The sequence below is a fragment of the Coregonus lavaretus genome (genome assembly GCF_964263955.1).
Source record: "Coregonus lavaretus genome assembly, chromosome: 28".
NCBI classification, from domain to species: Eukaryota; Metazoa; Chordata; class Actinopteri; order Salmoniformes; family Salmonidae; genus Coregonus; species Coregonus lavaretus.
Window position 1 is genome coordinate 4238294 of NC_140015.1, and position 15232 is coordinate 4253525.

Below are 15232 nucleotides of genomic sequence, written 5' to 3' on the forward strand. Positions count from 1 at the left end.
AAGAGTGTTTGAACTGTTCAAGCCTGTTCCACAGCAATGCCCCCACAGCACATAGAGTAGCACTCTCTCTATATATAGATAGCTGCAGCTCACACAGATGAAGGCCCTACACCAAGACAGGGATTACAGATTACACAGACACCCACCCACACACACACACTGTACACTCCTACACATTTATATGTGTATACAGGCACGTAACATATATATATAGAGAGATATATGGATATACAGTGCCTTGCAAAAGTATTCATCCCCCTTGGTGTTTTTCCTATTTTGTTGCATTACAACCTGTAATTTAAATGGATTTTTATTTGGATTTCATGTAATGGACATGTATCTAACCCAGGGTTAGAGATACTATTTTTTTTAAATAACATATCGTGAGCTACTAATTTTGTTATACCAAATAGGCACATTCTTCTCTTCTCCTCTACCCTGCAACTTATTGGTGTACAAATATATAGCTGGTAAAATAATGGTTAATAAACAACTCTAAGGGCGGCCCAAAAAAGTATATTAGGTATAGTAGTTTAGTTTACTACTAGTAGTTAAGTTGCAGTTTGTGGTAGTGGAAGTTTGGGGTGGTTATCGGTTGTAGAGGATGTGTAGAGTTTCACAGGAGGGAGACTGCTATCTAATTCAGTCTGTCTTTTCCTCGTATCCTGTCACACTCTCGCTCTGATCTTAGATCCTGATTCTTGTCCTGTTGAAAACCTACCCCATTCCGTCCCATCTTGCACAGAACACAGATTTTGTTCAGTAATCTTCCCGGTGCACTGTTGTGTTTGTATATTTACATTGTTGCACGTTACATAAACGTTACATAATATATTAACTCTCCAATTAAAATACTAAGATGGGAGCGGGCCTATGAATAAAGAGGATCTGATGTCAGCATAGGATGTAGATTCTCCTAAACCCCTGGCCATTTAGACCTTACTACAAGGCCATGGATGACCACACATACACAAACGAAGGTCATTCTCCGACGACCATCCACTGTTTACATTCCCTAGGTCTACTGTTCATTGTGAATCCACGTCCTTTCCTATGTTTTCCTCTTAGTACGAGAATTTAGTAAGGGGTATTCATGTAGGCCATTTCCCTCTGTTGTAAGATGTCCGCTGTGTGCTGTCAGTCTGTGATACCATCCATGTCAGCTCTGACACTCTAGGCCCAGCAACAATGTGCAGTGCACTCTGCAAGGGCGAGGGAAGGAGGGAGACCAATGCCAGTGGACACAGTTGACTCATGCCGTGTGACCAAGTGAAAATGTGTCATCGGATGCCTTGGCTCGGTACAGGGATGCACATTCTCCCTCTCGCTAAGGCAAAGATTGAAACGCGTCTCAATGCCTTTAATCCAAGTATGTCAACTGGAATGATAATAAATAAACAAGTCTGTCGACTGAAACGAACTGTTGGATCCAGTACACTGATGTACAAAAGCTAATCATTGCCTTGACACTTAACGGCAAGAAGGAGTAGAATACTATCTTAAAGAATGACATTGCTGTTATTTTTCATAGTGTAAAGATTGCATTTTCAGTACTGTCTTGTAATTTCATTGGGGCCATTATACTAGAGGTGAAAATATTCCTTATTATTCTCAAACCACAGCGGTGTATTGTCAATGGTGTCTTCTGGATACAAGTTTGAATAATGCAGGCGGGCAACAACGTCAACCAATGGAATAGGCCTAGATTTTAAAATCTCATGCTATTATGCCCCACCTATATTACCATTTTGCCTTGAGCTATGTAAATTCAATGGGCAAGCTTAGATCTCCACAACATATAATGGTTTTAAACTGGGAGAGACAGGAGAAGAGCTTCAATCAGCATTAGGGATGGGCCAAGGTGTGGTGGATAACTTGACAGTTGACCAGCTCTAAATGGTGCTCCATCCTGTGATAAAACTCCAGTGATATAAGATATTTCCAATAAGAATTTGGCAGCACAGTGACACCAGTCCCTATCAGCAGGCCAGGCAGGGCATAGCTAACCTACGTAATGCAGCAGCAAGGTGTTGTCTGTTCAAGTTGAGTGTAGCGTATAAGTCAGGGGTAGGCCACCCTGTTCCTGGAGTGCCGCAGTCACTTCATGTTTTGGAGTTAACCAACCTGGACCCGGTGTGTTGAATTTAGGCAATCACTGAACAGATCAATTAGCTAAGTAGCTCAGTGTGGTGTCTAGTTGGGACAAAATCCTGCAGTACCTGCGGCACTCCAGGAACAGGGTTGCTTACCCCTGCTATAGGTTGTGGCTGCCTGGCTGGAATGCATCTCTATCGGCAACAGGAAGTTGCTTGTCATGCACTGCTTTGTCTAGATTAGGGATGGGGTTGGAGGCCACAAAAAACTCTGAACTCATCATGTAGGCCGCAGTGGCGTGCGGGTTTGCTACCCACACATACAGTCAGAGCCCTTGCCTTTTGGTGGCCGTAAGTGACATTTTGTCTGCCGTTTTAGAGTTAATTTCCCGCAAGATAAATTAGCAGTTTTACAGGTAATTTCGTGCAATTCTACACATTGTGCCATAGGGTGGAGAGAAATGTTTGCAGTTTTTTTATATGATATCTGAGTGAGAGTGACTAACAAAATCGATGGGGTGCCCAGGTCGGTAATTCGACCATGATTACAAGTTTAGAGAGCTGGCTAGACTAATAAAAAAATGACTTACCAATAAAAAAATGCAAGCTGACACGGGCTAATTAAGTGAATGTCAGTGACTGACATAGGCCTAACAAGAGAAAACTGATGATCCACAACCAAAATTTCGAAATTGCACCTTGTTTATTCCAACATTCTAACTCTCAACAGTAAATTGACCCTAACTGAGTTCCCCAAAAAACATTAATATTTTTTAGTTTTTGGAAATTGATCCGCGGGCATACAAAAGCGTGTTGTCCATCCATGATCTAGATAGCGCAAAAATAGCTTTCCAATACAAGAAAGCATAGATTATATTCCGGACTGCCATAGGCTATATAGCCTAATAAAATACACCCGCGACGTCGAGGTCGTGCTATGTACAAGGAAGCTTGCGAGCACTGCTTTTCACAAATTATTACAAGCACTTTTTGCACAGATATCCTATAAAAGGTTTCAATAGCCCTTTTAAGCATTCCGTCGGCTGAAGGGCATGTAAAATCCAGGATTAGCTTCAACCGACGCACTCAGTTTATGCAGTGGCTAGCTGTAGAGGTCTGTAGTTTCCTAGCGCTGACTGTAGGCTGATTATACAAGACAGGTCAATTATTTCTGCGACCTGTCAAAAACCAGATTGGGCGGGTGCCTATCAAATTGAATGCCAGGGCGTAAAAAACATTCTGCATTGAAATAGCAGAGCAGAGCCGACATTTCTTGCCATTTGAAGGCTGGCAAGCCCCTTCCTTCGCGTACCTGGAAGCCATACGTCGCACTCGGTATTGTATCCTATTTACAACGAAAGAAAATGTTGATGTTGACAAGGAGATATTGAACAAACGAGAAAATATCTTACCCGGGCCGCCATCTTCGCGTTTGGTGATGTTCAGAGGTGCAGCTCTGAATGGTAATTCATACGGCAGTCGGCAGCATTGACAGCAGATGGACTGTATCCTACCTACCTAGCTACGCAGGAGGAACCAACGCTACACACACAGCACGACTGACGAGTGCAACGCATTCGATTTTGATTGGCCGAATTCAGAGTTAGCCCTAGCAAAATATCAGTCCCTCACGTTGCACGATTGTGTTCCCCCCTCCCACTCTTACACACTATTATCCATGTAGCCTATTCTTTGTTTAATGTTGAGTATTCTCAATACAATTATTTTATTAAACCAAGCTATGATCTTAACGCAACATTGTATGTAGCCTAGTTTACTAGTAAATAATATGGGCAAATTACACACAATGTAGCTATTGAAGTTTATAGATTACTATTGTTATCTGCAATTGTGAATAAGCAGCTAGAATCTAGATTCTAAACTGTGCTGGGTGTGTGGTATCTTGCGAAGGCGCTCCTTTCAGCACTGCAGACAGAGCCTCTACATTGGTCAGGACCAGGGACAGAGGCTCTCACACAAACAGCTAGCTGCCCGTTCAGCACCACCGACCGTGGACAGCTCCTCCTAACCACTCCACCACTTTAGAGAAGGACATTCCGCACTGCGGTTGCCCACCCCGCAGCAGAATAGCGTTTGAGCAAGGCAATGCGCACAGTGTATTTAAGGGGGGTTCCCTTTGAGCGAGACAAGGTGCAAAATCGCTAGTCTTAATCACATAGTAAGCAGTTATTTGGGAGGCGTGATTTGTAGATCTGTGATTCTCTGCAATGTAGTCATCTCAAGTCGGCCTGCCATGGATAAGAGAGGCTACCTCAGCAGCCATAGGCTACAGTTTGGCAGACATATTAAGCAACCTAATCCTCTCTTATCCAACATTCCACCTAGCCTATCAGAGGGAAAGGTGAAGCTATTTCCATGATGGTACTTAGATACAGTATCTATCATCTCAGATCTCCAAGCATGATGTGCCACAACGCGCTACTGCCTCGTTGTGGCCAGACTGGGTAGTGCAGGCTCATGGGAAGTGAAGTTCTTTTTTTAAAACCTTTATTTAACTAGGCAAGTCTGTTAAGAACCAATGACGGCCTACTCAGTCCAACCCTCCCCTAACCCGGATGGTGCTAGGCCAATTGTGCGCCGCCCGATCACGGCCGGTTGTGATACAGCCCAGGATCGAACCCGGGTCTGTAGTGACACCTCTAGCACTGCAATACAGTGCCTTAGACCGCTGCGCCACTCAGGAGGCCTACAGGGGTGGCTTCCATGGCCTACAGATGAATGGAAGGTTTTTACTCTCATCTTGTTTATAGAGTGCTTTATATGGCTAGGGGGTGCAAAGCGTTCGGCCTGTCTGCATTATGGTTTTATAGTGTGTGGTCCCTGGGACAGGATTGGTGTATCCAATACAGTGAAAATTCCACCAAGCCTATCTGTGTAAGATGGAGTTCTTGCTTCCTCAATGTTCAACATTCATTCACACGATCAGACACAAAGAAATAGAACATTTAAAAAGGCTTGCAAATGTGTTTTTTATATAAAGTAAATGTAACAGTTGATCAAATTCTTCTCACTCACATACATAGTCATACATCCACATACATTAGTCACAGATTGCCTCATCTTTACTCTAATAACACTATTTTGACTTGAGTAGTTCAACAAAATTGCACACAATATGATTCACAAATGAAAAGGGAAAATAATTAAACAACCCCATTAACTTTGTATTGTATAAATGTGTTGTCTTGTTTGTGTTGCAAGTGAAAACATGGCACATAGTTATGACTTAGTCAAAGAAATAAGAGGATACAGGGTGAACTTCACCTCTCTCCATAGAGTTCCATAGAGTCCCAGGCCGTGTTCCATTCCAAACAGGCTCAGTGTTCCATTCCAAACAGGCTGGGTGTTCCTTTCCAAACAGGCTCAGTGTTCCATTCCAAACAGGCTGGGTGTTCCATTCCAAACATTTGTTTCATTCCCTCTGTTCTTTGCGACTTGCCCTTGCTGAGTTGAATGGACTGAATACGTGAAAACAAAATGGCGGAAACTCCACCTGGCAGACACTATCTCTGTTGCTTTATACAATATAGAAGTCTAGAAGTTTCACTGCCTGTCATTTCCACTACATTTCTACTCATCAGTATTATTGGCCAGTTTGCACATGTGCATTTTACTGGAAGGCCTATAGATAAAGTTTGCAAAATATCCAGATGTCAATATTTTACCAGTCACAGTAAATATCTGAAATTGTAAAGAGAATAATTACACACATTCAAATGTGGTTGGAGCTATAAACATTAATAGCAATGAAAAGAGAGCAATATTCTAATTTTCACTTACTAGCATCAATTTGGATGCAGCAAACCCTCAGTGGACAGTTTTTCTTTTCTTTTCAGTAACTGTTTCAAGCACATGGAAGTGTAAATGATTGTATTGTATGAGAATAAGCACTGAACCCATACCACACAACTTGGTTCAACAGCAAAGAACATGTCTTGATAATAATAATTCAAATTGTATCTGAAAGTCACTTATACATCAGCTATCTACCGTTCAATCCAGCCCAAACACATCATGCAGGAAGAACATGTATGCAGGCTCTGCAATCTGATTTTCATATGCATATTTTTCATGAGGTTTGAGACTGTTAATAATATCAATGGCAGTTTCAATTGAGCGCTACACAGCCAAGTCAATGGAGATTCTGAAATGGGCAGATAATTCATATTTATCTTGTTACATGTTGCCATTGAGTTCCATTGGTGGAACACAAGTCACTGGCTCTGTCATCTCCAACATACATACACAATACTATAATAATAACTGATGAAATGTATTGGGTGATTGCTTTAAGAAGTCTTTCTTGTTCTACATGATGATCCAAGACTTGCGTTGTTGTTTTTATAAATCCTCATCTTCAGAACGATATGGCACAGGACTCTCGCCTCCCAACCTTGCAGGAGGTGGGATTTCATCAGAACGAAGACTTCATAATCAGTAATCATAACTTCATAATCAGTTAAGGTAAGGGCAGCATTGCAGCATACTGCTCTCAGTCTAAAATAATGTGGGGGTATGTCCCAAATGGCACCCTATTCCCTATGTAGTGCACTACTTTTGGCCAGAGCAGCCCATTCCATAGGAAATAAGGTGCCATTTGGGAAGTAGCCGTGGTGTGCGAACACAAAGCAGCATGCTAGAAACCCATAGAAGCACACATGCATGTCAACACAAGTGGTTACATAAATAACCATCAGTGGGGAGGGAATAGTCTCTTTAAGGGAGATGACTTAATGGAGAATCCATTTTGTTCTGTCCTTAATGGAAACCAAGCAGGTGGACACATCACATGAATTGCCACAATAATAGTCTCCTGTAGTTCTCGACTAGTGTTGTTTTGGGTCAATGGAAGTCAATCAACTCAGCAGTATGTTCTACTGGCCTTCCATATCACTTTATTCGATGAGGACTAGCCTCCTCTCCATACCAAAACACAAATCAGAACTGTGGTAGGTGGTGAGATTTGGCAATGTTACCCTCTTATCTGTTAATGGTGAAATAAAACCAGGCATGCTTGTTGTGGGAAGAAGTGCAATGTTGTGGGGGTAGACTTGGGCAGGGCTATTGTTGGTGGTGAGGTAGGGGGTATTGGCAATTGGTGATTGTGTGTGGAGGAAGTTAAGATGTGAGAGGACATGTTAAGACATATGAAAACGTGATGTCCTGAGGGGACACGTGATGACATGGGACGTGGTCTCATGCGTAGTGGGATCATGATGTTTCTTGTGCCCCCATATTTCCCTGTTGAATCCACACGGATCCTCTCTTTAGCTCTGCTTTTGGTTGCTTTGATGACTCTTAGTTTTTTCCCCCCTAACTATGTACAGTACACGAGCAGACTACTACAGTGATGTTGTCTGGTGTTTCCACTGTCTGTGTTTAATATTTAGGGTCAGTGAGGATGCCGATGCAGCTTGGAGAGGGGGGAAAAGGGATGCAGTGGCCTCACAGCTTTCTGAAGTCCCTAAAGGGATTCTCTTGACTCTGAATCTGGACACATAAAATGGATCTGTCTTTTACTCAGCCATTCTTCCTTTTACTCTAGTCACTGACATTTGATGACCTGTTTCGGGTTTATGAGGGGTCATCATTTTTCTATCAATGTAATCTTGTCAGGTTTGGCTGCTGTTGAAGTAATATTTAATATGTGCCCAGCCCCAGGCCCCGCTGCATCTCTGTTATCAAATGTCCTGAAGGCAGTGTTTTACTGTTCACTCAACATAAAGGTTATCAGTAATTGTATCTGTGCGATTGTCTGTAAGTACTTTAATGCCCAAACATTGGCCTTGTTAACATCATATATGTCACCAGAGCCTCCTGATTGGCCATTATGGGCCTCCAGCTAAACCAATTTCCTACTAATACAAGATGGGAACACCAGACAACGCTCCTGTTCTTTCTGTAGTCGTGCGTGCCACCCTGACCCTATCCACATCCCACCCGTCCCACTTCTCCCCTATTCCTCCCTTTACCGTCCTCCCAAGGTTCCTCTTATCGGTCGAGGCCAATCAACAACCTCGTCTTCTCTTCCTCCTTCTTGCTCTCGTTTTTGAGGTCGGCGAACACCTGGGTGAAGTAGTGAGGGTCGGAGTTGATCTGCAGCATCTTGCCACTCATGCGGTTGATGATTTCCAAGCAGCGGTCCCAGAAGGCCTCCTTCTCAGTCTCCACCAGGAATGGCTTGAGCGGGTAGGAGATTTCATTGCCCATGTAGGAGTAGGACAGGTAGAGGCAGGTGAGCAGAGAGGCTTGCAGTTCCCGCTCGCTGGCCACCTCAGACGAGACCACATCGCGGCACAGCATGTAGAGGAAGACCACATTGGCCGGGGTGATGAAGCCCTGGTCCTGCCAGCCCTGGAGGAGGAGGGAGCGGTCCACGCTCCGCAGCCACAGCACTGGGTCGGTGGGGGACAGACGCTTCAGCCGGTAGCAGCGCCGGCACAGGAACTCACCCAGGCTACGCATTAGCTCGCTGGTGGAGGCCTGGACGATCACCCGCTTGGGCGTGCCCGCGTTCATTGCCTGGCCCCCCGTGGAACAGGTCAGCGAGTTCTTCTTGGCGGTGGCGGCCACGTTGGAGACGGTCTTGGAGGTGGGGATGGTGGCAGCTATGGTGGGTTCCTGCGTGGCGAAAGAGGACAAGTTGGCGCAGGACTGGGACTTCTTCAGCTTCTGGCTGTTGGTGATGGTGTGCTCAGTGCTGACCTTCTGCCCATCGTCGGGTGGGAGCTTTTTGGAACCTTTCCTTTTGGCCGATACTGCCACAATGCGTTTCCATGGCAACACGCTGATGAGGGACTGGCGCTTGAGGCTCTTGGCGTCCTTGGAGTTTTTGCTGTTCTGGACGGCCGTGTAGTGGCCCACAGTGGCCGGGCCATCCTCGAACAGGGCCGCCTTCCGGTAGCTAGGGGAGAGGGACAGAACGGTACCCATCGTTCCTCTGGGGGAGAGAGTTATGGAGGGAGAGTTGGTTCTCTTCTCTGGGGGAGAGAGTTATGGAGGGAGAGTTGGTTCTCTTCTCTGGGGGATCTGACCAAAATGTTTTTAATGGGAAGAATCAAATATGCTTGTTATCTGAGAGGGGAAATGGTACCTGTCAATAAACAGAATAGAAAGTGCATTACAAAGTAGTATGCTACAGCGTTTTGTGTATGGTAAACATTTGGGATTTGGGTGAAAAATGTATTGAAGATGAGCTGTACATTGATTGCTGAATGCATTTCCAATGGTTATTAAAACAACAACTGTTGATCTTGGAAAATGCAGGGGTAAAGCATTTTGTATTATTTGTATTAATTGGAAGGCCATATTACATAAGAAATATTACATTAAAATAGTATTAATATTTAGTGTTTAATTCAAACACAGTTTTTAGTTTGTTCAGTTGATATACATCAGACTTCCTATCTTTAAAACAGAAGTAATCAAGATGCCCAACTTCTAACCAAATCAAATTCCTTTACAGCTTGGTTTGGATAAATCAATCAGTTCCTTGTGTGTTAATTAGGCTATAAATAATTATCACGTTTATTAAATAGCCTGTGTTTACAGGATAGTCAAAGTTGCATGTTTTTTTTGTTAGTCACAGATCAATGAATAGACCTTGGGCTGTATAACACCTCAGAGACCGTTCATTCATAACGGCCAAATCTCGCAGCATTCACTATACACTTTTGAAATGAGGATTTGTTTAATATTCATTTCAGCCATGATGTTAATATCATTTATAAGATGTATTATGTCTAATATTTCGAATGCAAATTCGAATTCATCTAACCAGGCCAAACATTACATCGTTACTATTAATTTTATATAAGGAGCAAGATAAGGCCACTGAAGCATGATAAAGAAATGTGCGCAAGCATCCATCTTATCTTCAAAATGGAAGCCTTGAATGAAAACACCATCCCCTTTAGCACAAGACAGCGTTGATATAGATATAGATGTTATATTTGTTGATGTTACATGTTTTTTATTTGTGATATTGATCAATATTGTTTATTGATGACCTATTATTGAAGACATATTTTTCTCCAATTAACCATTAACAAGATATGGAAATGCAAGCAAAAAATTGCACTGTGATTTTAAAATGGTTGCTTAATCGTGCCCAATAAAGACAAATACAGTGCAATGATAAAGAAACCAAATATACTGTATTGTTTATAGCATGTTGATTAAATCACTTGATAATGATGCTGACAAGCTGCAGAATATCAACTGCTCATAAAGGCACAATTACTTACCTTCAAATCAGTAGAGTCTTCTGGTATAATCCATATGGAATCACGGCTTGTGATCTTTACTATTGGTCAATTCTTGAGTATCTTTTGATGATTGTGATGAACTGATAGGCCTAATAGTTGTTTTTCACTCCGAGCTGCGGCCACTGACACAAGCGCTGTCCACGGTCCTGGAGAAGGCGCTATGGAACTGAAAGCTCTATGAATGAACGTTTCACGGTTCTTGTTGTGTCTATGTGTGGTGTCTCAATCTTCAGCTAAGAATAATGGAATAATCTCTTTCTCATAGAGGGCAATACCGGTACACAGCAGATGCGAAATGTATTGCCAACACTCGCTATTAGTATAAAAATGTATTCCATTGAAGAGCAAAAATCAATAGCACGGCTGTTATCTCAGTCCTCCCGAAGAAGCAGACAGATGCGGGTATCTTTCTCAAACACGCCGTAGGGAAAGGCGAGAAAGAAGAAAAGGAAGGTGTGAACATAGAAAAGAAAACGATCAAATGTATACTACAGATTCTTAAAATAGATGGCTTATCCTTAAGCAAACCAGCAAAAATCTCGACGCTTTGATGCAGGCATCTGCAGATATTCGGGTTGGCTGTGAAACTGATATGCAGTCATCCTATTGGTCCGCGCTGTAAGCTGCTGTTTCTGCTATGTCGCTCTCGCAATCGTAGCGCTAGAGACCGTATTGGCTGTGGATGTGTCGGTAGCCAACCGCTGGGTGCTCTGTCCATGGTGCTGAATCCGCTGTATCCAGAGGTGCCCTTCACTCCGTTGACAACCAATACAGTTACGCCATACAAACTAGTTCGATACCCTCCTGTAAACTCAAACCCCATTGGCAGATCAGGACTCGCCGTAGGCCTATATCTTTAGATAAACATGCATTTGTAACTGAATCTGATTGTAAAATTCTGCATCGTGCATCTCCGATGGATAGTGGTTTTTAACAATGGCGAATAGCCTTCACTTGATATCGAGTGCTTAGTCAAAAGGATAATTTAGATATTGTCCCCATCACCGGAGATTAAAGAGCACTATACACTATCATTTATTTAGGCCATTCGCCTTTCCTTTCTTAATCTCTCCAATGCATGCTAAATTATGGAATTATGTCTGGGTTCAATCGGGCAGCTACCTCTAACATGTGTCCGCTTGGTTGGGTGATGGACAAAAAAAATGCTGGGTTAAAAACAATTCAATTTGGGTAAATATTGGACAGAACAAATGCTGGGTTATTTTGAACGAGCACTTGGGTCATTTCACAACCCATTGCCAGAGCCAGGTTGGGTTGTTGATGCTTGGTTATTGATCTACGATCAGAGATGGGCAGTATTTCTGTTACATGTATTTGAAATACCTATTTGAATTACTTCTGAGTATTTTGAATGTTGTATTACATTGGGCTGAACTATACGCCAATGAACTTTCGAAAGCTGTAATTTGTATTTTCAAAATACTTTTCTATACCTGTCATGGGCTGATGTAAGTGTGGTGTGGAAGTCAGGCGCAGGACACCGAAGCTTAGCCCAACAAAGTTTACTAGTTAACCACTAGGCAAAATACAATAAACGGCCTCAAAAACACATAGAGGCGAGCGATTACGCAAACTGTGCGTAAACTCCAAAAACAACAAAACAGAGAAAACACGCAGCACTAACTGAAATGCGAAAAACAACACACAACCTAACCAATACAAAACAGGCAACTTATAGAACACATAATCAGACACAAACGGACACAGGTGCAATAGACAGACAAAAGCAATCAAACATAGAAACATTCAACGGTGGCAGCTAGTACTCCGGGGACGACGAACGCCGAAGCCTGCCCGAACAAGGAGGAGGAGCAGCCTCGGCAGAATCCGTGACAATACCATTTCTTTATAGTTGTCCCCCTTTCACTCTACATTGGTATCAAAAGTCTGATGGCACTATGGTGTGATAAGAGCATCTGCTAAATTAATTACAGTACAGTCAAAAGTTTGGACACACCTACTCATTCAAGGGTTTTTCTTAATTGTTGTACTATTTTCTACATTGTAGAATAATAGTGAAGACATCAAAACTATGAAATAACACATGGAATCATGTAGTAACCAAAAAAGTGTTCAACAAATCAAAATATATTTTATATTTGAGATTCTTAAAATAGCCACCCTTTGCCTTGATGAGAGCTTTGCACACTCTTGGCATTCTCTCAACCAGCTTCACCTGGAATGATTTTCCAACAGTCTTAAAGGAGTTCCCACATATGCTTAGCACTTGTTGGCTGCTTTTCCTTCACTCTACCGTCTGACTCATCCCAAACCATCTCAATTGGGTTGAGGTCGGGTGATTGTGGAGGCCAGGTCATTTGATGCAGCACTCCATCACTCTCCTTCTTGGTAAAATAGCCCTTACACAGCCTGGAGGTGTGTTGGGTCATTGTCCTGTTGAAAAACAAATGATAGTCCCACTAAGCCCAAACCAGATGGGATGGCGTATCGCTGCAGAATGCGATGGTAGCCATGCTGGTTAAGTGTGCCTTGAATTCTAAATAAATCACAGACAATGTCACCAGCAAAGCACCCAAACACCATAACACCCACACACCTCCTCCATGGTTTACGGTGGGAACTACACATGCGGAGATCATCCGTTCACCCATACCGCATCTCACAAAGACACGGCGGTTGGAACCAAAAATCTTCAATTTGGACTCTAGACCAAAGGTCACATTTCCACGGGTCTAATGTCAATTGCTCGTGTTTCTTGGCCCAAGCTGGTCTCTTCTTCTTATTGGTGTCCTTTAGTAGGGTTTCTTTGCAGTAATTCGACCATGAAAACCTGATTCACACAGTCACCTCTGAACAGTTGATGTTGAGATGTGTCTGTGACTTGAACTCTGTGAAGAATTTATTTGGGCTGCAATTTCTAAGGCTGGTAACTCTAATGAACTTATCCTCTGCAGCAGAGGTAACTCTGGGTCTTCCATTCCTGTGGCGGTCCTCATGAGAGCCAGTTTCATCATAGCACTTGATGGTTTTTGCGACTGCACTTGAAGAAACGTTCAAAGTTCTTGAAGTTTTCTGTATTGACTGACTCTCATGTCTTAGAGTAATGATGGACTGTCGTTTCTCTTTGCTTATTTGGGCTGTTCTTGCCATAATATGCAAAAGTTTTCACCCCCCTTGGCATTTTTCCTATTTTGTTGCCTTACAACCTGAAATTAAAATTGATTTTTTGGGGGTTTGTATCATTTGATTTACACAACATGCCTACCACTTTGAAGAACAAACAAACAAGAAATAAGACAAAAAAACAGAAAACTTGAGCGTGCATAACTATTCACCCCCCCCCAAAGTCAATACTCTGTAGAGCCACCTTTTGTAGCAATTACAGCTGCAAGTCTCTTGGGGTATATCTCTATAAGCTTGGCACATCTAGCCACTGGGAATTTTGCCCATTCTTCAAGGCAAAACTGCTCCAGCGCCTTCAAGTTGGATGGGTTTCGATGGTGTACAGCAATCTTTAAGACATACCTCAGATTCTAAATTGGATTGAGGTATGGGCTTTGACTAGGCCATTCCAAGACATTTAAATGTTTCCCCTTAAACCATTTGAGTGTTGCTTTAGCAGTATGCTTAGGGTCATTGTCCTGCTGGAAGGTGAACCTCCGTCCCAGTCTCAAATCTCTGGAAGAATGAAACAGGTTTCCCTCAAGAATTTCTCTGTATTTAGCGCATTCCATCATTCCTTCAATTCTGACCAGTTTCCCAGTCCCTGCCGATGAAAAACATCCCCACAGCATGATGCTGCCACCACCATGCTTCACTGTGGGGATGGTGTTCTCGGGGTGATGAGAGGTGTTGGGTTTACACCAGACATAGCGTTTTCCTTGATGGCCAAAAAGCTCAATTTGGGGAGTCTCCCACATGCCTTTTGGTGAACACCAAACGTGTTTACTTATTTTTTTCTGTAAGCAATGGCGTTTTTCTGCCCACTCTTCTGTAAAGCCCAGCTCTGTGGAGTGTAAGGCTTAAAGTGGTCCTATGGACAGATACTCCAATCTCTGCTGTGGAGCTTTGCAGCTCCTTCAGGGTTATCTTTGGTCTCTTTGTTGCCTCTCTGATTAATGCCCTCCTTGGCTGGTCTGTGAGTTTTGGTGGGCGGCCCTCTCTTGGCAGGTTTGTTGTGGTGCCATATTCTTTCCATAATTCTCGTTTTTCAACCACTCCACAAATGTCTTGTTAACAAACCATAGTTTTGACATAGTTTTAGATTATTTCACTTATAATTCACTGTATCACAATTCCAGTGGGTCAGAAGTGTACATACACCAAGTTGACTGTGCCTTTAAACAGCATGGAAAATTCCAGAAAATGATGTAATGGCTTTAGAAGCTTCTGATAGGCTAGTTGACATCATTTGAGTCAATTGGAGGTGTTTCAAGGCCTACCTTCAAACTCAGTGCCTCTGTGCTTGACATCATGGGAAAATCAAAAGAAATCAGCCAAAAAATTTTAGACCTCCACAAGTCTGGTTCATCTTTGGGAGCAATTTCCAAATGCCTGAAGGTACCACGTTCATCTGTACAAACAATAGTACGCAAGTAGAAACACCATGGGACCACGCAGCCGTCATACCGCTCAGGAAGGAGACGCGTTCTGTCTCCTAGAGATGAACGTACTTTGGTGCGAAAAGTGCAAATCAATCCCAGAACAACAGCAAAGGACCTTGTGAAGATGCTGGAGGAAGCAGGTACAAAAGTATCTATATCCACAGTAAAACATTTTAGTCATTTAGCAGACACTCTTATCCAGAGCGACTTACAGTTAGTGAGTGCATACATTTTTATACTGGCCCCCCGTGGGAAACAACCCTGG

The 15232-nt window shown here is 42.9% G+C and overlaps 2 protein-coding genes across 2 annotated transcripts in view; both read right to left on the reverse strand.

Moving 5' to 3' along the window:
- LOC311103706 (vesicle-fusing ATPase-like) overlaps positions 1–3661 on the reverse strand; it is a gene marked incomplete at both ends in the record, with an annotated part of 29145 nt that extends 25484 nt beyond the window's left edge. The window contains one exon of the mRNA XM_084145319.1: positions 3506–3661. Coding sequence (XP_084001445.1) covers positions 3506–3517 — 12 coding nt within the window. The remainder of the gene's footprint in view (positions 1–3505) is intronic.
- Positions 3662–8105: 4444 nt separating this feature from the next.
- Positions 8106–9047, reverse strand: LOC311103447 (cyclin-dependent kinase 5 activator 1-like; the record flags this gene model as incomplete). The annotated part of the gene is made up of 1 exon (XM_084145015.1): positions 8106–9047. The coding sequence occupies one exon, from the start codon at positions 9045–9047 to the stop codon at positions 8106–8108; it is 942 nt and encodes a 313-aa protein (XP_084001141.1).
- Positions 9048–15232: the final 6185 nt, after the last annotated feature.